Genomic DNA, 23,281 nt, shown 5'->3' on the forward strand with positions numbered 1-23,281 from the left:
CCTTCTTCCCCTTCCCCTTCTCCTTCTTCTTCTTCTGAACAGGGTTTTCTTGTAACTTGCTCCATAGACCAGGCTGTCCTGGAACTCTCAGAGATCTACCTGCTTTTGCCTCTTGAGTGCTGGAAATATGTGTACCACCAACAACTGGTTTTTTCTTTTCTTTTCTCCAACCAGGTTTTTCTGACCTCTTTTTTTTTGTTTTTGTTTTTTGAGACAGGGTTTCCCTGAGGCTTTGGAGCCTGTCCTGGAACTAGCTCTTGTAGACTAGGCTGGCCTCAAACTCAGAGATTTGCCTGCTTCTGCCTCCCAAGTGCTGGGATTAAAGGCGTGAGACATCACTGCCTGGCTTTTTTTCTCATCTGTGAAGATGACTGTGTGTCTCTAGAGAGAGTGAATTGGCTCCATGGGGAAAGGGCCTGACATGCAATACTGACCCCCCAGAAGCACGGGAAGGTGGAAAGAGGAAAACCAACTGCACAGAGCTGTCCTCTGACCTCCACATGGGCGCCGCAGCACCACACACCCGCACTTCATACACACATAACAGCAATCATACAAACTCTTAAAAATGGCAGGCGACTCCTTAGTAAGGGCAGAACTTCCATCTCCAAGCAGGATGTGCCATCAAAAGCTTCCTGGCTGAATGAGTGTGGTGTCCTGAACCTTTAATCCACAGTCTGATAAAAGCTAATTAATCGATTAAGGCTTGCGCACTGACTAGTCATCTCGACCTTTAGTAAAGAATTTTCCTTTCCAAGCACAAAGAATGCTTAGGAGACAGAAAGCGTGGCTACTCTGACCCCACTGTTGTGTGTCAAATGCTCCAACTACTATTGAGAACTAACATTTGTCAATGAAAAGAATTTCCACTGAGGATCAAACCCAGGGCCTCCATATGCCAATCATGTGCCCCAACTGAGATATTTCCCCAGGCCCCTAGGCTCGTCTAGAATTCACAGCAATCCACCTGCCTCAGCCTCCTGGGTGCTGACATTACAGTTATGAGCCATAGTGCTTGGCAATAAACACTCTACTAACTGCTGTACCTGCTCACCCCGGGCTGTGGACTATTTCCTGACAAGTATGAGAAACAAGAGAATTATCCTAACACGGCTCGGTAGCACACGCTCCAGGTAGCAGCTATGGGAGGAATTAAGTATCTTTTGCTTTCCAGTACAGTGATCACTAGGCAGGTGTTCTGACGGTGAACTGTACCCCGGCTCTATGGTAGTGACGGGCGGGACACTCAGGACTCTCCTAGGTCCTGCTTCTGTGGTTCAGAATCAGCGGGTACAGAGCCGGGGTAGAGATGAGAGGGTTCCAGAAGGTTCAGCCGGAGGGATGGCAGGGGCCATGGTGGGCACTGTGGGCCATGAGGGCAGGTGAGGGTGAGCAGAGGTTTGGGAATTGAGGGGCCTGGGTGGAATAAGCTCTGTGTAGCTGGGGAGGAGAGCACAAGAAAAACACTTTTCTCCCTTTAATCTTTGAACTGTGTTTAAGTGTGTTAAAAACACACACAATATAGAATTTATCATCTAACCTCTTTATTTTATATTTCATTTTTTTTTTTTGGTTTTTCAAGACAGGGTTTCTCTGTGGCTTTGGAGCCTGTCCTGGAACTAGCTCTGTAGACCAGGCTGGTCTCGAACTCACAGAGATCCGCCTGCCTCTGCCTCCCGAGTGCTGGGATTAAAGGCGTGCGCCACCATCGCCCGGCTATATTTCATTTTATTTGAGAAAGGATCTCACTATGTAGTCTTTGCTGACCTGGAACTTGTTGTGTGGACCAGGCTGGCCTCCAACTCAAAAGATCTGCCTGTCTCTGCCTCCTGAGTGCTGGTATTAAAGGTACATGCCACTATGCCCAGGTGCCTTTTGTTTCTGGCAGGGTTTTAGGCATACTAGACTAACCTTGAACTGACCGCAAGGTAAAATGACCTTGAATACCTGGTACTTTGCCACCACCTCCTATCCACTCATCGGGATTTCAATTGTGTCTAAGACTTTGACCTCCAGGAAACCTCCTGTGAACAGACTGACTATACAGCGCTGTTAGCTGTGCTTGGGTCTGGGCCTCTTTTCTCAAGAGTTGAAAGTAATAAGCTCCCATGGGCTTACCCAAGGAGTAAGGTCACTTGGTTTAAGGCCAAGCCTGGGTTGCACCAATGAGGTATTTTCAATGGTGCCCATTATTGTTGGGGCTTCTTACTGAGTTCCAAAGAAAGAGGAGTTGATCGTTATCTTCGTTAGGTTTCTATTGCTATAGAGACACCATGACCATGGCAACTCTTATAAAGGAAAACAATTAATAGTTCAGAGTTTAGTCCATTATCACCATGGTGGCGGGGGAAGCATAGTGATGCCCAGGAGGACATGGTGCTGGAGAAAGATCCAAAAGTTCTACATCTGGCTCGTCCTGCGGCAGGAAGAGAGAGCAAGAGACAAGGGTCTGGCTCAAGCTTCTGAAGTCTCAAAGCCATCCCCCCCCCCAGTGACACACTTCCTCTCACAAGACCACACCTACCCCAGCAAGGCCACACCTCCTAATGGTGCACTCACTCTGAGTCTCTGGGGGCCATTTGTATTCAAACCACCACAGTTGCGAGAGGGTTTAGTTTGGGTGGTTCTTTCTTTTGATTGACGTATTAGGTCATACATTCATTTCTCCTTCTGTCTATGTCCCTTCCCACAATGCATCGGACTTTACTCACGTGCATACCCAATTATGTGGAGACATACATGGTGAATAAGAAGTCTCCCGACAATGTTGCTTGAGAACACAGTTCTCTTTTACAGTATGTGTACCCAAACCCCTCGAGGCCAGATCTAGAGGCCCCTCTAGTCTTCATACCTAGGTACGGTTGGGAATATGCCTGAACAGAAACTGTCTGGATTTGACTGTTACCAGCGACACAACGCTTACTCCATTGTTCAGAGGCGGGGTACACAGAGCCCGACACAGGTGGGGGTGTCAAGATGTTCTGAGGCTGCTAGGTACGTTATCCCAAGGAGGGGGGAGCATACACCCATAACCCACCCCACTCCTGCCTTGCCCTCCTGAGTGCCGGCTTACAGATGAGCTGTATACATTAATTTTTCCCTTCTAGTGCTGTTTTTGTTTGGTTTTTATTGACATATGTAAATTATACACTATACTGGGTTTCATCATGACACTTTCATACATGTATGTGTTTTGATTATATTTCCTCCCCGTTTAAGGTAGAGACACCTCCTGTGCATACGGAGTACACGTTGCTGAGCTTTTCATCCACCTAAAATGCTTAGTATGACGGGAGTCTTTCCTGTTGACGCAAGAAAACACCTGGAGTTGGGTAACATAATATAACAGAGGGTTACTTAGTTCAAGGAGTTGGAAGATCAAGAGCCGGCACTGATCTCAGCTCTGCCTGCTAGGAGGAGGCTCACAGGGGGAGTGGGGAGCCAGGAAAGGAGGGGATACCGGACTTACTATTCCATTACAACCCACGATAGCAGCGTTCTTCTGGAGTACAACATTAATCCCTAGAGAACAGCGGCCCCTGGTTAAGATTTCAGAGACTGAACTGACAACCAGGGAGCCTGCATGGGACTGACCTAGTCCCTCTGCATATATGTTACAGTTGTGTAGGTTGGTCCTCTTGTGGGGCTTCTAACAGTGGTAGCAGGGACTGTCTTTGACTCTTACTGGGTTTTTTAAACTTTTATTTAAAAAAGATTTTAAAGATTATTTATTGTGTATGCGGCATTCTGCCTTCAGGCCAGAAGAGAGCACCAGGTCTCATTACAGATGGTTGTGAGCCACCATGTGGTTGCTGGAATTGAACTCAGGACCTTTGGAAGAACAGTCAGTGCTCTTAACCTCTGAGTCACCTCTCCAGCCCCTTTTTACTGGCTTTTGGGACCCGATTCCTTATACTGGGTTGCAGTTTCTTACTGCAACTTGACATGCCATGTTTTGTTGATATTCATGGGAGACCCACCCTTTCTTAAACAGAAAGAGAGAAGTGGGTTGTGGGGTGGGAACAGAAGGGGGAGAGGGGAAGGGACTGGGAGGGAGGAGGGAAACTGTGGCCAGGATGTGAAATACATAAATTTATATAAAAAGATTCTACCATCCGCAGCACAGCGACACGCGTAGGACTGAGCCTCGTGCGACACACGACAACCAGATCCAGACCCTAGCACTCATGCCCTTCTTGAGCAATGTGCTGTCAATCTTAGGGTAGAATCCACTGGTCTGAGACCCTGCTTTTTTACTCATTTGCTTTTATTGTTCAGCATTTTATTTTAATTATGTGCATGGGAATGTGCCTGTTTTTGTGTGTGGCGTGTGTAGACGAATTTAGGTGCCTGTGGACACCAGAGGCATTAGGTCCCCTTGGAGCTGGAGTGAGTCACCTGACCCGGGTTCTGGGGACCAAACTTGGGCCCTCTGCAAGAACAGTAAAAGTTCTTAACCTCTAAGCTGTCTCTTCGGCCCCATCGACCCTGTTCTTAAATGTTTATTAGTTTACAAAGAGGTTTTAATATGGCTTATCTTCAAATAACGTTTGTTTTACTGTTTCTCTCCTCCCTTTCTTCCACATCCCCCCTCTTCCCCTGTGCCCTCTTAACCCAGTGACCCCTCTCCACGTCTATGTCACAAGTGACACTCTTTAATTTTGTTATTTGGGACAGGGCCTCCCTGAGTAACCCAAGCTATCCTCAAACTTAACCCTGATTCTGACTCCCTAGAGCCAGGCTTGTGGAAGTCTGCCATACAGGCAGCTTGTGGAGCCCTGCTCTAATTCCTTTGGGTAGGTACACAGAAATGGGATTGTTAAAAAAGCAGAAATACTTCTGAACCTGCCTCTTACTCCTTATCAGAGGTTACCTAGGTACGCCCAGGGCAATGGATAATAGACTCACCCTTGGGCCCCACCTATCTGCCAGAGGGAACAGGGGTCAATCTCACCTACACAAGATTGAGGATCACTCTGAAAAATCCAGCCAGTGTCACTTCTGGCCCAAAGCAGCAGTGCCACCCCAACCTTGTGTTCTGATCACAGGTTGAATGCACATAAAAGATACACACCCTGGGGTTTACAAGGCAGGCCCAGCACGCCACCAGGAACTGAAGGCATGGACAGGGCTTCCACTCGGGATTGTGCCATCAACACTATTAAGACCACGCAGCAGTCACTTTGAGGGTCCGGTCCCAAATGTATCACCTTCCTCAGGCAAGGCTAGTGAGAAGACAGTTGGAGGGCAGGGTGGTCAGGCCATTGTCTATGCTTATCAGTGGGTATCCTGGGTCTAGGGAATCAAATCCAGGTGCTGGCCGAGGCTGGGTGCTTGGAATCCCACCGACTTTGAGCATCCGGAGCACAGCCTGGTTCCAGATGGCTCTCAAGAAATCTAAGAATCCCTGACAAGACACTCATGAGTAGAGGGTGGCCCCAGCAGCACACAGCACGGGTGTTTTATCCAGGATCGCCCCCCTAACCTATCATCCAGCCTAGGGGGAGACACAGGAGCCTGGCCCAGTCACACCCTAACAACTAGGCTTCAGTTCACAGGTCAGGGGTGGGGACAGAGTGACTTTGTATCTAGGGGAGGGACATGACCCTTTACAGCCAGAAACAAAGTCCTCCTCTGACTCGAGTCCAGGCAGGTCAAATAGCAGTTGGTGCCTTGTTTTCTAGCCGCGCAACTTACCAGTAGCTCCAGTCATGCAGGAAGACTTGGTGCTGCTATTGTTGTTGCTGGGCCTCAAGATACATCCGTCCTTTGGTGTCATCCCAGGTAAGAAGGCTCCTTCCGGACTCCCACAGGATTAACCTGACATCCCCACTTGGACTAACCTGGGTCTGCTTCCTCTTGGCCAGCGGAGGAGGAGGACCCAGCCTTCTGGAACAAAAAGGCAGCAGAGGCCCTGGATGTTGCCAAGAAGCTGCAGCCCATTCAGACGTCAGCCAAGAACCTCATCCTCTTCCTGGGGGACGGTGAGTTTTCGAGGCCTGGCCACTCTGGGGTCCTTTGCTTTCCAAGCACCCTGGGGACTCAGGTCTGATCAGGTGTTGCTCCTTCAGGGATGGGGGTGCCCACAGTGTCAGCCACCAGGATCCTAAAGGGACAGTTGGAAGGCCATCTGGGACCCGAGACACCCCTAGCCATGGACCGTTTCCCATACATGGCTCTGTCCAAGGTGAGTACTGAGCCACATATCTGGGATGAGGGAGAAGAGGTTGGAAATGGTTGGAGGAGAAAGAATCTAGAACTGGAGCCCAAGTTGGCAACCAGAACAGTGTGGGCATGTCCCAGGAAGACAGGACTAATGTCTACCAGTAGCACACAGCTGAGAGTGTCTCTGTCCCCAGACATACAACGTGGACAGACAGGTTTCAGACAGTGCGGGTACAGCTACCGCCTATCTGTGCGGGGTCAAGGCCAACTACATGACCATTGGAGTGAGTGCAGCAGCCCGAGTTGACCAGTGCAACACCACATTTGGCAATGAGGTCATCTCAGTGATGTACCGTGCAAAGAAAGCAGGTAGGTTGGTGCTGGGCTTGGGAGCTCGGGCAGGTCTGGATCACTGGGTGACATCCTATCATCTACAGGAAAGTCTGTGGGAGTGGTGACCACCACCAGGGTGCAGCATGCCTCTCCAGCCGGCACCTACGCACACACGGTGAACCGTAATTGGTACTCGGATGGAGAAATGCCTACTTCTGCAGTTCAGGAGGGCTGCAAGGACATCGCCACGCAACTCATTTCCAACATAGATATTGATGTGAGCTCCAAGAACCATGGGGAAGGCTGGACCAAGGGATGAACCTTGGACTGGCCAAAGTCCAAGGCATAAAATGTCTGAACTCCAGGTCCTCTAGTAGGGGGGTGTGGAAAGCCCAGGAAAGGTATATCCCACAGATATGGTGGTGGCACAGGCATTGTATGTCAGGGGGTGCAGGACCCATAAAGTCCTAAGTCTATCTGTGCTGATTATCTGACCAAAGGTGATTCTCGGTGGAGGTCGCAAGTACATGTTTCCCAAGGGGACGCCAGACCCTGAATACCCAAATGACAGTAGCCAATCTGGAACAAGGCTGGATGGAGGGAACCTAGTGGAGAAGTGGCTGAAAAATCACCAGGTGATATGGGTTCCAGGGGAGAGGCCAAAGCAGGGCCCAGGGCAGGACTGCACCCCAGGGCTGTGTGCTAAGACTGGCTCTGTCACTGCAGGGGGCCCGGTATGTTTGGAACCGCGAGGAGCTCATTGAGGCATCCCAGGACAGAACAGTGACTCACCTCATGGGTAATGCCCTAGTTCTGCCCTGGCACCTCTCAGTGGGTCTGTATGTACGCCATGAACCCCCATCCCCACTTCCCAGCTTAGTGGTCACCATGGATTCCTGTGCCTCTCAGGCCTCTTTGAGCCAACAGACATGAAATATGATATCAACCGAAACCCCTTAGTGGACCCATCCCTCAAGGAAATGACAGAGGTGGCTGTGAGCATGCTGAGCAGGAACCCACAAGGCTTCTATCTCTTTGTGGAAGGTGAGTGGTTGTGCCTACAGGGAAAGAGGCAGGGCCAGGGTCCCAGAGCAAACTCAAGCATCTCCCCCATCACTGGCTTCCTGCAGGGGGTCGTATTGATCAAGGCCACCATGAGGGCACAGCTTACCTGGCATTGACTGAGGCTGTCATGTTTGACTCTGCCATTGAGAGGGCAGACCAGCTCACCAGTGAGCAGGACACGATGATCCTCGTCACCGCTGACCACTCCCACGTCTTCTCTTTTGGTGGCTACACGCTTCGGGGGACCTCTATTTTCGGTAGGGCAAAGGACAGTGTCAGGTGGTGTTCCTCAAGTATATGGATGACGTTGGGCCTCAGTTTCCTTGCTTGTCAAAATGTCACAAACAGCACCTGACTTGTAGGGATCGGTGACCATTTAACTATTGAGCAGGCAAAGCGGTGAGCTTGCCTGCACTCCAAAAGCCGTAGTCAGTACAAGGACATGGTGTCTCCGTTCCTCCATGCAGGTCTGGCGCCACAAAATGCTCAGGATGGCAAAACCTACACCTCCATTCTCTATGGCAACGGCCCGGGCTACGCTCTTAGTTTAGGCCAACGGCCCAATGTCACCAGAGAAGAGAGTGGTAAGGGCCGCGGTGTTGCCTAACTGGGCCTGCAGGCAGAGAAGCCCAGGATGCTGCTCCTTCTGAACACCCTGTCTCCCTAGGTGACCCCTCATACCTGCAGCAGACAGCTGTACCCCTGTCATCAGAGACCCACGGCGGGGAGGATGTGGCGATATTTGCGCGTGGGCCGCAGGCACACCTGGTGCACGGAGTACAGGAGCAGAGTTACATCGCGCACGTCATGGCCTTTGCAGGCTGCCTGGAGCCCTACACCAACTGCGGCCTGGCGCCCCCTGCTGACCAGAGCAGCACCATCGCCCCCGCTGGCCAGAGCAGCACCATCGCCCCCGCTGGTCAGAGCAGCACCATGGCCCCGACAAAAGTCACAAACAGCGCAGCAGGCCAGGCCACTGCACTGTTGTCCCTGAGGCTGCTGCTTAGTGCGCTGTTGCTGCTAGTAGGGACACGCATAGCGGCACCATGATGGTCCGGTGCCCCGCTAGGCTCCTCCCCAGTGTCAAACCGCTGGTCCCTTTCACCCCCACTCAGGGTTTCCTTTGCCCTATCAGTCCTGAGTTCTAGTCCACAACTCTAGTGGCCACCTCTGAGAAAACACTCTAGGCTTTATAACTTGCCCCGGGGCTTCTGCTTCTCAACTGACTGTCTCTGGAGTGGGAGGTACCGAATGGTACCCAAGAGGCCGAGGTCCAGGGTTGCCCTAGACTCTCCTTCACACCATCAACCTTCACAGGGACCCAAGGAACTTAGCTTTTCAGGTCTTGGCTTCCTCCCAAGAAATCCAAGCAGAGGTCCAGGAGGCCGTGGAGTCTCGGCAAGCAGCCCAAAGCAGTCTCGGCTTCCCCCTGCCCATCTCCAGCTACGCATAGATACTGAACACGGGCTATTTCCTACCTTTGGGGCCTCCAATCTTTGAAGAGACATAATGACAATAAAATGAACTGTTACATAAGCCAATGCTTCCAGTACTTTCTAGTAAGAAAACCCTGGGCACCTGGGGCACACAGTGCAGGTGGGCAGGTGGGTAGTGGATCTTAGGAGGTTGGGGAGAGGCTGTCTGAGGAAGAGAGCAGCGTGAAAGTGGACAAAGTTCAGTGAGCCATGACCTCAGGCCCTGCCTTCTGACCAGAAGGTGCAGGTCTCCAGAGGGTCAAATTGCTAAGCCACACACACAGCTCATTCCTGGCCTAAGGACTCCCTAGCTGGAGAGGCAGGGCACGGGGTGGAGCAAAAAGGCCCTGATGAGTGCAGCCTGGGGCTGCAGTGATGGCGAAGCTGCTCAGGTGGAGATCAGGAAACGCCTGGACACCTAGCTCAGCGTTCGTACCCCGTCCTTCACCCAGAGCAGCCAGCAGGTGAGAGTGGCGGCTGGCCTGGCCCAGGCAGACCTGGTGGCGGCTCCAGGGGAGCCGTGCATCACTGCCTCCCTCTCTCGGGCCACATCCTGCTCAAGGTGGGCGGACGCCAGCGGGCTCTCCCAAGGTGGTAACACCTGCCCTGGAAAACATTTAGGCTCTCCACTTTACTATCCCAGGAGACAAGGGCAGCTGGGGGGGGGGGCAGGGGGGCGGGGCACGACTCCAGTCTTCCCAGGCTCCCATGGGGCTGCAGTGAGCACCAGCTTGTGACCAGGGGGTCTGGATCCACCCTCCAGAGCTCCCATCTGCTTCCTGTGGTGCGGCTTTAGCAAAGATAGAAAGTTCAAAGGTCACTGAGTAGGTAGCTCTAGGAAGGTGGTAGAGGGGCCCTGAGGCAAGGAGCTGAAGCGCAGGAGTTGGGGACCTGCAGCCTTCCCTGCGGTGCCACGCATGGAGCAGATGAGCTGGGACATCTGCTAAAGATACTGCGAAGCTAGCAGCTCCTCCTCATTCTCCTGGAAGATCTGGTCCAGCGGTCACTTCTACTGCAGCTGTGGGGCTGAGGACAGGAAACAAAGGACAGCGAGTACAGGATATCCAGGGACATGGAGGACCTTGACCATAACTGAGAAGATGACCCAGACAGAGTTCCAGAACCTCCTCACATTGCTGGTCCCTCAGGTCTGTGCATCCCTCTGAGAGCTGATCTGCAGCTGCCCCAGGGGCACTTTGCTGTGCATGGCGATGATGTCTTGCTGAGGGGTGATATGCTTGGACACAGAGATCTGGGGTGGAGAGCAGACTGGCCCAGTTCTTATCTGTGTGCCCTGCCCCAGAGCTGGCCTCCCCCAGCTCTTGCGGCTCTAGAGCCTGCCTCCCCCAGCTCCTGCGGCTCCCGTTGGTTCGCCACTGCTCCAGCTTTTTCCTGATCCTACACAACATCTGCTTCTTCTGCTTCACATCTGCCTCCAGCAGGCCGAGCAGATGCTCCTAGGACACCCATCGGGACAGAGGCTCTTCCATGAGGTTGAGAGAGTGAGGGATCCCTCCGGGATCTAATCACCATCTCTATCGGGGCTACTGCCTCTCCCTCTGACTTCCTTACTTAGGAGGTGGATATCACAGATTCCAAGGCTCGACCCTGTGACTGCTCCAGGAAAACTATTTACTCCCTCCTCCAGAGTTCTGCCTGAGCCCAGCTCCCCCTAGCTCCCCTCCCAGTACCAGGCCACCTGCTGGATTGCCAACATCTGGGGAGTTCCCAGGGATAGCACTCATATTCGTGTGCAGTGGGAAGAGTGTGTGTGTCCCAGCCTGACCGTGAAGAATACGGTCACGGTCGCGCTGTCCATGTCCTGAGCCTCACTCAGCAGCTGGCTGAGGATCAGTCTTTGCAGCCAGTGCCATCGGCCCAAGTGTTCGGAGCCCACACAGTAGTCACAGTAACGGTGCTCTGGGGGCTCCTTCGTCTTCTATGGGCTTCACTCCTGCTATGACAAGAAGACTCTCCATATAGTCCTAACTGAGCATGTGACCCTGCAGATGGCCAGGCCCCCACAGCTCTGTGGCGAGCACTCCTTTTGGTCCAACCATGAACACGATGTACCTAGCTGCTCAGTGGAGCAGCAATAGCCATGTGTGACAGACATGGAGGCCCTTCAGTCAGGAGGGTTGAGAAGGCCATGGACGTAGCTTGGTCGTTTCCCTTGGCTCCTTAAAGGCTGGGCAGACCTGGTCTGAGAGGAGAGATATCATACAAACAATGAGCGGGTTCCTGGCTGGATGGGGGCTAACGTGGCTTCTAGACACAGCCCACCCAGTGTCGGATGCTCTGTATCAGCCTACCAACCCCCCTGGTAGTCCTCTGATCACATGAGGTCTGCTGTATGCAACATCAGAGGGAGGAGCAATGACTCAGAGGTTAAGAGCACTGGCTGCTCTTCCAGAGGTCCTGAGTTCAATTCCCAGCAACCATACATGGTGGCTCACAAACATCTATAGTGAGATCTGGTGCCCTCCTCTGGTATGAGGTAGGACACTGTACACATACTAAATAAATATGTAAATACATCTATCTTAAAACTTTCTTCCCTGCTCCCATATCCACCCTTCCTCCATCCCAACCGTTCCATTCCCCCAACCTCTCCCCATCCCCCTTCTCACTTTTTTCTCGCCATATCCCCTTACTCCCCCACCCCCACCCCCAGTTTCCAATTTTTGCACGCAGTCTTGTCTCCTTCCAATATCCAGGAGGATAACTATATATTTTTCTTTGGGTTCACCTTCTTATTTAGCTTCTCTAGGATCACGGATTATAGGCTCAATGTCCTTTATTTATGGCTAGAATCCACTTATGAGTGAGTACATATCGTATTCATCTTTTTGGGTCTGGGTTACCTCACTCAGGATAGTGTTTTCTATTTCCATCCATTTGCATGCAAAATTCAAGATGTCATTGTTTTTTTTACCACTGAGTAATACTCTAATGCATACATATTTCACACTTTCTTCATCCATTCTTCCATTGAGGGGCATCTAGGTTGTTTCCAGGTTCTGGCTATTACAAATAATGCTGCTATGAACATAGTTGGACAAATGTTTTTGTAATATGATAGGGCATCTCTTGTGTATATTCCCAAGAGTGGTATTGCTGGATCCTGGGGTAGGTTGATCCCGAATTTCCTAAGAAACCGCCACACTGATTCCCAAAGTGGTTGCACAGTTTGCATTAAGGGAGCCATTTTAGGTGTCCATGGAGATGTCCCCAGCTAGATCCTTGGACAGCTGAGGAGAGGCAGCCTGAAATGGCCCTATCCTTTAGGCATATTGATGAATATCTTGCATATCACCATAGAACCTTCATCTGGCGATGGATGGAGATAGAGACAGAGACCCACACTGGAGCACTGGAATGAGTTCCCAAGGTCCAAATGAGGAACAGAAGGAGGGAGAACATGAGCAGGGAAGTCAGGACCACGAGGGGTGCACCCACCTACTGAGACAGTGGGGCTGATCTAATGGGAGCTCACCAAGGCCAGCTGGACTGGGACTGATGAAGCATAAGATCAAACTGGACTCTCTGAACGTGTCGGACAAGAAGGGCTGACTGAGAAGCAAAAGACAATGGCACTGGGTTTTGATCCTACAGCATGTACTGGCTTTGTGGGAGCCTAGCCTGTTTGGATGCTCACCTCCCTAGACCTGGATGGAGGGGGGAGGTCCTTGGACTTTCAATAGGGCAGGGAACCCTGACTGCTCTTCGGACTGGAGAGGGAGGAGGAGTGGGGGAGAGGGGAGGGAAATGGGAGGAAGTGGAAATTTTTAAGTAAAAATAAAATAAAATAATAATAATAATAAAAACCAGGAAAAAAAACTTTCTTCAGTAGGAAGCAGGATGGTCACACAGCTTCTGCCTGTTCCTGGGGGGAGGCTGCCATGAAAGAAATGTAAAGAGTGACTGGGGTACCTACCTGGAGGTGTCCCTGTGCACTCTGAACCTTCTGGGGGTCCACATCTATCCCCAGCCCCTGCCATGTGCTCCCTGAGTGTCGAGGACTGTCACCAAGCTCTTAGTGAGCTGTCCTGGAGAGACCTGGGGAGATAGAAGCAGTCATGACAATCCCTGCGCCTTCGCTTAGAGAATACACAGAATCAAAATAGATTTGTCAACCTTAAAAAGATAAAATATTACTGTAGGTCACAGAGGGAGTGGCCAAATGAGATCAGTCCAATTAACACTGAGGCTATGGACTTGATTTTAGATGCAGCAAAAACTGGGTCATCTGAGCATTGCTGATGGGCATGTGGAGTTGCAGAGCTATTCTGCAAAATTGTTCATCATCTCTTCAGTGGGTTGGGGTGTAGTTCAGCTGTCCAAGCATTTGCCTAGTATGCACGAAATCCTCGGTTTGATCCCCAGCACTGGGCAAGGTGGTGTATGATCCTCGCTCTCCTCGGCCACATATTGAGTTCAAGGCCAGCCTGGGCTACATGTGGTCCAGCTTCAAACTATCAGAAACTCAAAATCAAATCAAATGAACCCACCCGAGGCTGACTGTGGTGGCATCTGCCTATAATCCTGGCAGATTATGACTCCAGAGGTGGAGACCACAGATGAGGAGCTCAGAAGCAACCCCAGATCTACAGTGAATTTGAGGTCAGCCTGGGCTACATGAGACCCTGTATTAAAAACAAAACAGATGGGGTGCTGTGGCATCTACCTGAATTCAAGCATTTGGGAGGTGGAACCTGTAGGATTAGGAGTTCAAAGTCATCCTAGGCTACATAGCAAGTTCCTGGCTAGCCTGGACTACATGAGACACTGACTCAACCAAACCAAGAACACAAAAGCAAAATCCCAAACAAACACTATCCAAAATCAGACATGAAAGTTGATCCCATTCATTCTACCATTTTGGAGTCTGAGGCAGGGGAATTGTTTTGAATTTGAAGACTACCTGGCTTCAGAGTGAGATACAATCTCAAAAAAATTTAAAAAGGGAAACATTCAAACACACAAGTCTGTGTATCATAATGGCACACACCTACAAGCCCAGATACTTGGGAGACTGAGGTAGGAGGATCCCTAGGCCAGCCTGGGCTACATGGTAAAGTTAAAAACCACCTAGACAACCTATTGAGACCCTATATCAAAAGAAAAGTAATTAGGGCAGGCTTGGGGGAGCATGCCTGTAATACCAGCACTTAAGTTTGGATGAAATCGGTCACAGTCACAGCTTTAGGGCTATGGAGGCCAGGCACAGTTAAACTGAGTGATACCAGAAAGGTTTACCAGTAGCTAATACGACCATTATCAGACACAAAAGTTTCCAGGTGTCCCTGAGTTCTCTGCATGTTCAAGGCTTAACTGGTCCCCATATTCAGGCTAGCCAGGCCTACATAGTGAGACCTTGTCTCGAAACACCACCACCACCCTGGTGTATGTGCTTTCTGAGACAGGGTCTATGTTTCTCTACACTTTCTAATATAGTCAAGAGTGACATTGAACATCGAACATCTGTTTCTCCTGCCTTCACTTCTCTCTCTCTCTCTCTCTCTCTCTCTCTCTCTCTCTCCCTCCCTCCCTCCCTCCCTCCCTCCCTCCCTCCCTCCCTCCCTCTCTCTCTCTCTCTCTCTCTCTCTCTCTCTCTCTCTCTCTCTCAGTTTTTTGAGACAGGGTTTCTCTGTGTAACAGCCCTGGTTGTCTTGTAACTCACTTTGTAGATCAGGCTGGCTTTGAACTCTCAGAGATTTACTTACCTCTGCCTCCTCCTCAGTGCTGGGATTAGAGGCCTGTGCAACCACGCCCACCCAGGGTGACTTCACGTCTCAAGTGCTGGCGTGAGAGTGCTGGGATTTCAAGGATGATTCATCTTTCACACACCTGGGATTTCGAGGATGATCCATCTTTCACACACCTGGGATTTCAGGGATGATCCATCTTTCACACACCTGGGATTTCGAGGATGATCCATCTTTCACACACCTGATTTATGTAGCAATGGGAATTGAACCTGGAATTCCTGTGTGCTGCCACCTGAGCCACATTCCAGCCCACTGATCTCTATTTATCTGAGATAAAAATCTCTGTATAGCCCTGGCTGGCCTGGTACTCACTTTGTAGACCAGGCTGGCCTTGAACTCACAAAGATCCACCTACCGCTACCTCCGGAGTGTGCCACCACTGCCCAGCTGACTGGTTGGTCTTGAGTCAATGTATTTGCTATGTATTTGCTACAGCATAGAACAGCCTTCAATCTTCCCTCTTCCTGACATGGATCAGAAGACCTGATTTTACAACCTTGAGCCACCACGCCTACCTGGGTCCTGTTTCTGGTCCACTCATCCATCCATGGACGTGTGGCTTGTCCCCACACCTCTTGGCTACTGTGAATAAGGCTGAACCTCATATAACAGGATCTGGGTTCTACGCTCTGAGGTGGGATCACTGGACACAGAAATGCATTGAGCCTACCCTCTGGCTATAGACAGCTCCCAGTTCAAGCTAGGCGGTGGTGGTGCACGCCTTTAATCCCAGCACTCTAGAGGCAGAGGCGGGTGGATCTCTGTGAGTTCAAGGCCAGCCTGATGAGTTCCAAAGCTACAGAGAAACCCTGTCTACAAAACCAAACCAAACCAAACCAAGCAAAACAAAAACAACAAAAAAGAGAGAAATCTCCCAGTTCCGAATCCTAGTCTACACCTGTAACCTGCAGATGTCCCCGGGTCTCTGCAGAGTACTCATCTTGGGACCCTCTACCTGCCCAGGAGAACAGAGGTCCACACCATAGGTAAAACTGGCCTGCTCCTGAGGAAGATCCAGGCCTTGTCTGGTTTGGCTCAGGATCTTGCACAGCCTCTGTTTCAGCTGTATGCAAACACACACAAAAGTAGCTGCCTCACAAACAAGGATCTATGGGACCTGCCAGCTCCATCTTTCCAATTCAGTATTCCTCCTGGCCAATGCTCTGGGATGGATACCTTACCTGCCCCAATTCCAGGGAGATGCAGTTAGGGAAACTATCTCTGGAACAAAAAAAAAGTGATGGGGCCGGGCGGTGGTGGCGCACGCCTTTAATCCCAGCACTCGGGAGGCAGAGGCAGGCGGATCTCTGTGAGTTTGAGGCCAGCCTGGTCTACAAGAGCTAGTTCCAGCCGGGCGGTGGTGGCACACGCCTTTAATCCCAGCACTCGGGAGGCAGAGGCAGGCGGATCTCTGTGAGTTCGAGACCAGCCTGGTCTACAAGAGCTAGTTCCAGGACAGGAACCAAAAGCTACGGAGAAACCCTGTCTCGAAAAATAAAAAAAAAAAGTGATGGGTCCCCATGCAACAGAGTAAGCAGAGGGCTGGTGACCACCGCAGCATAAGATTAGTGCCCTTCTCTCTGACCGTAGCTGCCCTCAGCCTCCCACCTAACCTGGGGGAGATGCCTGGGACCCACCTGCAGCCTCAGATTCAGGACATTGGCCTGGCCTTCCGTGCCCTGGCCCTTCCTAAACCAGACAAGCTTCAGTTCACACTGTAGGGTGGGGCTAGAGTAGAGCCTGAGGATTAGAAAAGGTCTCTGAGCCTTTCTTTCTTTCTGAGACAGGGTTTATCTGTAGCTTTGGAGCCTCTCCTGGAACTAGCTCTTGTAGACCAAACTTACAGAGATCCGCCTGCCTCTGCCTCCCGAGTGCTGGGATTAAAGGCGTGCGCCACCACCGCCAAGCTTGATCTCTGAGCCTTTCAAACAGGAAGTAAGTCTTCCTCTATATAAGGAGAGGCAGTCAGAGCCTCAGCTAGCATTCTGGTCTTCCAGGTTCTCCTTGCACAAACCTCTGAACTACCAGCAAAGAGCCCCAGCCATGTGGGGAGCCTGCATGTTGCTGCTGGCTGTCGGGTCACAGCTGTCCTTTAGTGTCGTCCCAGGTACTGAGGCACTCCTTCCTTCGGGTGCCTGCTCCTTTCACACCCATGGGCCCTTCTGACCCTTCTGCTCTTCTCTTGGTCAGTGGAGGAGGAGAACCCAGCCTTCTGGAACCGAAAGGCAGCAGAGGCCCTGGATGTTGCCAAGAAGCTGCAGCCCATTCAGACCTCAGCCAAGAACCTCATCCTCTTCTTGGGGGACGGTGAGTGTCTGAGGCCTGGCCACCCTGGAGCCCCTGAACTTCAGGAACCTAAGGCCGCTGGTGGGTCCAGGCGGGCCTGGGGGTTAAGATCTGAGTTCTTCTCCATCAGGAATGGGGGTGTCCACAGTGACAGCCACTCGAATCCTAAAGGGACAGCTGGAAAACCATCTGGGACCCGAGACACCCCTAGCCATGGACCGCTTCCCATACACAGCTCTGACCAAGGTGAGCTTGGAGGCACCCGGGTCCCCACAAGGGATGGCAAGAGCTGGTACAGGAGGGAGGAGGCTGGGAAGAATGCAGACCTGGAGCAGTGGGGAACAACAAGTCCCAGAAAGTCCAGCAGAGCTGAGCTGAGAATACCTCTCCCTAGACGTACAACACAGACGTACAGGTCCCAGACAGCGCAGGCACAGCCACTGCCATTCTCTGCGGGGTCAAAACGAATTTCAAGGTCATTGGCCTGAGTGCCAGTGCACAGTTTGACCAGTGCAACACAACATGGGGCAATGAGGTCATCTCCGTGATGCATCGCGCTAAGAAAGCAGGTGGGTTGGGACAAGGCTTGAGGACGGACATGGGCGGGCTGGGGTCCTGGGTGGCTCACCTGACCTCTTCTGCAGGAAAGTCTGTGGGAGTGGTGACCACCACATCGGTGCAGCACGCCTCTCCAGCCGGCACCTACGCACACTCGGTGAACCGAGGTTGGTACTCGGATGCAGAAATGTCTGCTTCGGCACTGCAGGAGGGCTGCAAGGACATCTCTGTACAGCTCATCTCCAACGTGGACATTGATGTGAGTTCCAGGAATGAGGGAGGGAGGGGGGCTGGAGCAAGGTTGTCACTCACTGAAGACTATACAGTCCACACTCTGAGTTCTGATAGGGTAGTTGAGGGGTTGGTCGAGAATGGGTAGAGAAGGCGCAGCCAAGAGAAGAAGTCTCTTCTTTCAGACCTGTTGGGACCAGGTGCTGTCGATAAGAAATAGAAGATCACTTAGGTCCCAAGTTCTCCTGATTATAGGTGATCCTTGGTGGTGGCCGCAAATTTATGTTTCCCAAGGGAACACCAGACCAGGAATATCCAACTAACACTGGCCAGGCTGGAACCAGGCTGGATGGACGGAACCTTGTTCAAGAGTGGCTGGCAAAGCACCAGGTATTGGGGCCCCTAGGGCAAAGGGCATAGCAGGAACTAGTGAGGGCTGTGTATTTGAAGGTATGTACTTAGGAGACTGGCTGTGTCCCTGCAGGGGGCCCGGTATGTTTGGAACCACACGGAGCTCATTCAGGCATCCCTCGACCCATCTGTGACACACCTCATGGGTAATAACTCCTGTTTCTTGCTATGGAACCCTTCCATTAGGGAAGTGTGTGTGTGTGTGTGTGTGTGTGTGTGTGTGTATGAGTACACATACATCCCCATCACCTGGGCAGTTGTGTGTGGAGGGGGGGTTAATAATGTCCCTACTACTTACTCTGGTGTTCACCATGGGTTTTCTTCTTTCCTTCCTTCCTTCCTTCCTTCCCTCTTTCCTTCCTTCCTTCCTTTATTTTGGTTTTGTTTTTTGAGACAGGGTTTCTCTGTGTAACAGCACTAGCTGTCCTGGAACACACAGAGATCCGCCTGCTTCTGCCTCCCGAGTGCTGGGATTAAAGGTATGCACCACCACTGCCCAGCTCAACCATGGATTTTCTTCTTCAGGTCTCTTTGAGCCTGAACACATGAAATATGACATCTACCGAGACCCTACCCAGGACCCCTCCCTGGTGGAGATGACAGAGGTGGCCGTGCGCATGCTGAGCAGGAACCCCCGAGGCTTCTACCTCTTTGTGGAAGGTGAGTGGCTGTGCCTGGCAGAAAGGAGACAGGAGTCTAGGGCAGACTCAAGCATCTCCCCACCACGGGTTTCCTGCAGGGGGCCGCATCGATCATGGCCATCATGAAGGCAGAGCCTACCGTGCACTGACTGAGGCTGTCAAGTTCGACTCGGCCATTGATAAGGCAGACCAGCTCACCAGTGAGCAGGACACGATGATCCTCGTCACTGCTGACCACTCCCATGTCTTCTCTTTTGGTGGCTACACACTTCGGGGGACCTCCATCTTTGGTAGGTGCAGGAGAGAGGGGACAGATATTGCTGTCTCGTGGGGATCTGGTGACCAGGCAAAAGGTGAAGATGTGCAGAGGCCATTTTTTAAATATAGGTCATCTCTTCTCCCTGCAGGACTGGTTCCCTTCAAGGCTCTGGATGGCAAATCCTTTACCTCCATCCTGTATGGCAATGGTCCCGGCTACAGACTCCTTAATGGTGTCCGGGCTGATGTCACTGAGGAAGAGAGCAGTAAGTTCAGTGGGGTTGTCAACATGGGGCAGGGGCTAAGAGCTTCATAGAGGTGGAAGCCACTGCTCAGGACATCCCTTCTTTTGCAGGCAACCCCACGTACCAGCAGCAGGCGGCTGTGCCCTTGTACAGCGAGACCCATAGCGGTGAAGACGTGGCGATATTCGCGCGTGGTCCGCAGGCACACCTGGTGCACGGAGTACAGGAGCAGAGTTACATTGCGCACGTCATGGCCTTTGCAGGCTGCCTGGAGCCCTACACCGACTGCGGCCTGGCGCCCCCTGCTGGCCGGAACGGTGCTGCGAGTCGGGGCCAGACCTCTACCCTGATGCTCCTGTTGGCAGGGACAATGTTGACGATAGCCGTGGCAGCTGAACCCTGACTGTCTAAGCTCACTGGACTCCAGTATAGTTTCCTGGGCTCCACCTGTCCCTCTGGCTTTGTTCCCTACTTCCAGGTTTCTAATATAACTCGGGTTGCCAAGCCGCAACCCCACCTAAAGCTCCAACAGACCTCAGAGAGTGTTAACCCAGCCTCAAACATGAAGCACTCCCCTGCCTTGAAGACTGAGACAAGACAAGCTCCAATACCTATTGACCATGGAAGAAGCAGCAGGCAGCCACGGCTCAACCAGGACCTTGTGTCTGAGTCACCCCATTGCCAGACTCAGTGGGCTTCTGTTGCACCTTGAATAATGGGTCCAGCTAAGCTCTGACACGGCCTCGATCCAGGCTCCTTTAAGAGGCCTGGCACATGGAGAGCCTTGTCCCCTACCCCCCAGTATCTGGGTGGCAGCAGCACTTGGTGGCTTCTTCCTTGATCCACTGGGCCTGCACCTGGCATTTCCCTCTCCAGCGTTTGAGACAGGGCCATGCCTAGTCTAAATTTCAGTCCTTCATATAATATGGGAATTAGAGGTGCCCCCTGCTGTGTCTGACATCATCTTCCTGGGCCCTCCAGTCTCCTGGGCACAATAAAACCAACTGGTACACAATGTCGGTCTGTAGGGCTTGTTTGCCTAAAGCATCTGGGAGGGTGGTCTTTGGGTGGGGACGGAGGTGGGCCACACTAACACAAGTGACTTAGGGCCAGCTCACCTTGGACGATACTGTAGGCAAGCTCGTAGCAGGGATGGATTGATTGGTCTTGGAGCGAGCCCCAACACTTGAGCGAGATGTCTTGGCACCAGTAGATGGATCAATCAATGCCATGTTGATCGACAGGAAAGAGCAACCTGAAGGCTTTGCATTCGGGTCATCTCTAGTTCAGGGTCTACTACCTGATGCACTGGGCTCAGGTGAGGGACACCAGCGAGACAGCAAGGTCCCTTGGGCTCCCCAGATGCCACACTGGCTCACATACTTGTCCTCTTGGAACTTACTGTAGTTTGCAGCCGTGGAATGCAGAGTCTTTACTGTGCCAAAGGCTTGGTGTCTTGGTTGGTCATACCGGAAGAGCAGAGGTGGGCTCTGTAACCTTTTTACTGGTTTGGCAGTGAAAAGGCACCTGGGAAGAAGGGACAGAGGCAGGCAGTCGAGACTGCGATGCGTTTGAACACGGCCAGCCAGGCTGCGGTCATGGCTGCATGCATTTGCACATGGTGGCCAGCTGTGCACACCTCTCCTGGGGGGCCAATCAACCTCTTCCAGCTCACAGAGAGCCTGGACAACAGGAGCCCTTCGCTGCATCATCTGCATGTGTGCGTCCTCCTTGAAGCAACACCCTACAGGCAGGAGCAGACAGTGGGAAGGGGGAACAAGCAATTTCCCTGAATAATTACAGTGGGTAGTGACACTGCAGGATCCGAAATTCCCAGCCCTCGGCCGGGCAGGGAGCTAGAGTGGCCAGGAATTGCAAAGGCCCCAGCTCTCAGTACAGTGCCCTACGGTGTCACTGCCTGTGGTGACAGTGAAGGATGACGAGAGAAGGGCTGAAGGGTAGAAGGAAGCTCTCCCCTCCCTATGCTGGATGAACTGGAGTGGATGGGACTTCCACCACTTCTTGGTTAGATGGATTATAACTGTGTTCCTGAAGCTGTGGCAATGAATGTCTGGAAAGTTTTCTAGAATCTGAAAGTTGATCTCTGCCCTAGATTCCTGTCTACCTCCCCTCCCCACCACCAAAAAAAAAAAAAAACTAACAAGGACAATCACTCTGTCAAGGAGGTGTCTGGGCTGGGGATGGGGTTGCAGGGGAAGGATGGGCCCCAGGGGTACACTTTTACTGTCTGTCTGTTGGGTGTCCCATTAACCGAGTCCCTCCGTCTATGCCCCTGGGAGCCTGTCCCAGAGCAGGGCTTGGGCACCTACAGGGTGTTCACGGGCCATCTGCTCAGCCTGCTGAGGACCAGCACTAAGGAGCAGAAGGCTGAGGAGCTAGATCCTGTGGCTGGAGACCCCGCTGACCACTGGCTAATGTGAGCAGCAGGGGCTAGGGGATTGCTGGAGGGTGCTAGAGCAGGGTGGGGCCAGGCTGCTTTCCATTCCAGGATCGCCTTGTCATGGAGAACAGACCCTCTGTACATCAGTGATGCTGGGGCAGCTATGGACGCTCAGCACCCTGCAGGGTCTCCTTGGCCTGGTGGGCAGAAGAGGATATGGGAGGTGTCTTCTCCAGGGCTAGAGCATCTGGGCCCTGCTGTGTTCTTGCTGCTTCTCTGATCGCCCCCCCTCCCCCACCACCACCATGTGACCTGAGACCGCTCAAGCGGCCGCTGGACCAGTTCTTCCAGGAGGACTTCTCTGAGGAGGAGGAGGAGGTACTGCTAGCTGCGGAGCACCTGCAGATGTCCCAGCTCAACCTCCTCACTCCATAGTTAAGGTTGCAGGTCACCCACTCCTGCTCTCTTGGCTCCTTGCCTCAGGGCCCTGCCATCAACATCCTAGAATTCTTCATTTGGTGATCTTCGAATTCAATCTCTGCAGGATGCAGGCTCTAGAGGATAAATCCAGATCCCTGGGTCACACGCTGGTGCTCACGGCTGCCCCATGGGAGCCTGGGGTGCCCCTGAGCTGCCCTTATCTTCTAGAATGGTGAGGTGGAGAGTCTAGACATTTTCCAGGGCAGGTGTGACCACAACTATCTTCCCTGACCACTTTTGGAGTGAGCCTACTAGTCTTTGCCAATCTGCCATCTGAGTCCAATCTAGGCCAACTCCCTGTGAGTCTGGAGTGGCCTGCTTACAGCGAGGTGGAAAACTGTACTGGCCATGATCCATTAGAGTCCTTCCTAGTTAGAACAAGGAACATAGTCTTCTGTATGCGTGGGGCTTTGGATACTTCAGGATAAGCTTTGCCTACTTTGGCCCAGGTACATTACCTGCTCTGTAGACTATAGGTGACTAAGGGGTGGAGCCTTAGGCAAGGATTGAGCTGTCTGTAGCTAAGCTGTTTGACCATTGCAAACTCGAAGCTCACTGCCAGGTGGAAGGGGCAAGCCGCCACTCATCCCTCACATGTCCAGGGCCTCCTGTGTTGTTCGTGCCCCCATTTGTCAATGCCCCTCCAACTGTCTGCTCCTCTCCCTCATTCCATCTCGGCTAACAGGAGAGCCCTGCAGGCATCACGTTGTAAGGTAATTCATTTCATTTTTTTAATATTATTTATTTATTTGAATACAGTATTCTGTGTATGCCTGCAGGCCAGAAGAGGGCACCAGACCTCATCACAGATGGTTGTGAGCCACCATATGGTTGCCGGGAATTGAACTTAGGACCTTTGGAAGAGCAGGCAATGCTCTTAACCACTGAGCCATCTCTCCAGCCCCGGTAATTCATTTTATTCTTGCCAAGTCTCCCAGGAGAATGAAGGCCACATTCTTTG

General features: G+C 52.0%; 2 protein-coding genes across 2 annotated transcripts; both read left to right on the top strand.

Annotated features, from left to right (window-relative positions):
• Window positions 1–5,670: 5,670 nt before the first annotated feature.
• On the top strand, window positions 5,671–9,096 carry LOC142836739 (intestinal-type alkaline phosphatase 1-like). Its single transcript, XM_075951276.1, has 11 exons — window positions 5,671–5,784; window positions 5,868–5,984; window positions 6,072–6,187; window positions 6,360–6,534; window positions 6,603–6,775; window positions 6,999–7,133; window positions 7,225–7,297; window positions 7,408–7,542; window positions 7,629–7,820; window positions 8,031–8,147; window positions 8,231–9,096. The coding sequence occupies exons 1-11, from the start codon at window positions 5,712–5,714 to the stop codon at window positions 8,611–8,613; spliced, it is 1,689 nt and encodes a 562-aa protein (XP_075807391.1). The 5' UTR covers window positions 5,671–5,711; the 3' UTR covers window positions 8,614–9,096.
• A 7,756-nt stretch (window positions 9,097–16,852) lies between these two features.
• LOC142836777 (alkaline phosphatase, germ cell type) lies at window positions 16,853–19,842 on the top strand. Its single transcript, XM_075951364.1, has 11 exons — window positions 16,853–16,916; window positions 17,000–17,116; window positions 17,226–17,341; window positions 17,490–17,664; window positions 17,740–17,912; window positions 18,140–18,274; window positions 18,369–18,441; window positions 18,821–18,955; window positions 19,035–19,226; window positions 19,344–19,460; window positions 19,550–19,842. The coding sequence occupies exons 1-11, from the start codon at window positions 16,853–16,855 to the stop codon at window positions 19,840–19,842; spliced, it is 1,590 nt and encodes a 529-aa protein (XP_075807479.1).
• The last annotated feature ends 3,439 nt before the right edge of the window (window positions 19,843–23,281 follow it).

The sequence above is a fragment of the Microtus pennsylvanicus genome, chromosome 17 (assembly GCF_037038515.1).
Source record: "Microtus pennsylvanicus isolate mMicPen1 chromosome 17, mMicPen1.hap1, whole genome shotgun sequence".
NCBI classification, from domain to species: Eukaryota; Metazoa; Chordata; class Mammalia; order Rodentia; family Cricetidae; genus Microtus; species Microtus pennsylvanicus.

Bases quoted from the DNA above. Each gene is read 5' to 3' on its own strand.
- LOC142836777 (XM_075951364.1), top strand. From the start codon at position 16,853: ATGTGGGGAGCCTGCATGTTGCTGCTGGCTGTCGGGTCACAGCTGTCC. The intron at 17,117-17,225 runs GTGAGTGTCTGA...CTTCTCCATCAG, and splicing joins CATCCTCTTCTTGGGGGACG to GAATGGGGGTGTCCACAGTG. The intron at 19,461-19,549 runs GTAAGTTCAGTG...CTTCTTTTGCAG, and splicing joins TGTCACTGAGGAAGAGAGCA to GCAACCCCACGTACCAGCAG.
- LOC142836739 (XM_075951276.1), top strand. From the start codon at position 5,712: ATGCAGGAAGACTTGGTGCTGCTATTGTTGTTGCTGGGCCTCAAGATA. The intron at 5,785-5,867 runs GTAAGAAGGCTC...CCTCTTGGCCAG, and splicing joins GTCCTTTGGTGTCATCCCAG to CGGAGGAGGAGGACCCAGCC. The intron at 7,821-8,030 runs GTAGGGCAAAGG...TCCTCCATGCAG, and splicing joins TCGGGGGACCTCTATTTTCG to GTCTGGCGCCACAAAATGCT.